Source organism: Rhagoletis zephyria, unplaced genomic scaffold, assembly GCF_001687245.7.
Source record: "Rhagoletis zephyria isolate East Lansing unplaced genomic scaffold, Rhagoletis_zephyria_1.1 Rzeph_scaffold_54361, whole genome shotgun sequence".
In the NCBI taxonomy this organism is placed as follows: Eukaryota; Metazoa; Arthropoda; class Insecta; order Diptera; family Tephritidae; genus Rhagoletis; species Rhagoletis zephyria.
In genome coordinates this window covers 97-1,858 of record NW_016211414.1, presented here as the reverse complement: position 1 = coordinate 1,858, position 1,762 = coordinate 97, and the positions used below count along the sequence as shown (strand labels likewise).

Genomic DNA, 1,762 nt, shown 5'->3' with positions numbered 1-1,762 from the left:
TTAAATTAAAGACAATGTCGAGGTGCGAATGAGTGCATATGAAGCTAAGATGGAGTGGTCATGCATAGGAAGAAAAGCACACAAGCGAGCATAAAAGTCGGTTGTAAAGAGTTTAGTGAGATCCAATAGTACTCAAATAATGATTGTGATACTCCAGTAGCGTTGAGCTCTACTATGTGTATGTAGAGAAGCTAATGAGTAGTAGTAGATTTGTCAGTTTCATACATAGCATTAACAATTTTTCACTTCGTTTGTCCGGCCAAGAAGATAAGTAAATTTTAAAAGTTTTGGTTCCATGAATCCAAAGTTGTTGTTTTTTTATTCTTTTTTTTTGAGGTTAGGAAATGGAAATGATTGGAAATTTAAATAAAAAAAATAAATTAAAAAAAAAAATAAAATTTAAAAAAATTAATAAATTCAGCGATCGAAAATGTATATATAGGAAAGTAAAACTTGGTGCATTTGAGAGAAATTTTTTGAGGCTATAATTAGATTCAGGTGATCCAAAATGTATAAGAATTCACTAATTTTTTGACGGAGAAACTAAAAACAAAAGTTTATGTGAGGTTAGAAAGTGAAATTAAGCATAGTTTTTTTATACGAATTCCGCGACACAAAATTTATGCTAATTGAGTAGACTCATTCCCCATACAAAAAATTTTAACAAAAAAAAATTAAAAAAAATATATATTTTTTTTGTACCAAATTTGCTAACTTTGTAAAAAAATGCAAATTTGAGAGATTTATGGAAGGTTTTTTGAGATAATAATAAGGAAACACGCTATCCAATGGCCGCTTAATTTCAGATTTCGATTCAATTATCCAAATTACATCTACATGAAATAAACTACTTGTGTTCGACAAACAGTTGCACAAACAGCTTTTTTGTGGGTCAATGTTTTTGAAATTGTATTATTTTTCTTAACAGATATGTACTCAGCAATGGCGATGCCCGATATGAACGCGCATATTGGATTCCTAATGGTAAAAATATGGTACTTGCACGCAAGGGTTACTACTCTTACCCAATGACAAACGACAAATACCTAACCGTCTTCTACACAGCCGATCAAAATGGTTTCCGTCAGGATTCAGGTAAGTTATCATAAGCTAATTTGATATTAAGATTCCACTTTACATATTTTTAAAAGCCAGAATTCGAAATAAGTTATACACACACATACATATGTACATAGTTTACAGTAACTCATTATATCCCCGTATTTTCATTGCAGCTACGTACAGCCGATCTCAGCCGACGCTGCCACGCAACATCGTAGTACCGGAATATGTCCCATCATCATATGTGCATGTAGCGCCTGCGCCAGTAACGCAACGGCCTTCCAATGCTCATATTTATATCTCGAGCACAACTAGAAGACCTCACCAACATCCAACTGGTAATCCATTCATTCAACTGTACCCATCATCAGCTTCTCAGGGCTCGGCACATCACTCAAACGTCGGGAAACCATCGCAAGGCCACCATTCACACGTTCAACACCCATCCGTTCATCATCCTTCGGGAGTAGATTCCTCAGTTGGCGGCCAACATCCGTCGGGATCGCACTCATCATCACTAAATCACCATGCATCGGATGTTCACACATCGTCGGGAATGCATTCAACATCTGGAGTTCACCACTCGACAGTGGGGCATCCAAGTGGAGTATATCCATCAGTTCCAAGTCAATCGTGGCACTCATCAGGCGTTTATAACTACGCAAATGTTCCCTCATCCGGCGCTCATTCGTCATCATCG

The 1,762-nt window shown here is 36.5% G+C and overlaps 1 protein-coding gene across 1 annotated transcript; it reads left to right on the top strand.

Moving 5' to 3' along the window:
- Positions 1–928: 928 nt before the first annotated feature.
- Positions 929–1,400, top strand: LOC108356126 (uncharacterized; the record flags this gene model as incomplete). Its single annotated transcript, XM_017607257.1, has 2 exons — positions 929–1,095; positions 1,236–1,400. Coding segments are annotated over 2 exons (332 nt in total), but the record flags the coding sequence as incomplete, so codon positions are not given.
- Positions 1,401–1,762: the final 362 nt, after the last annotated feature.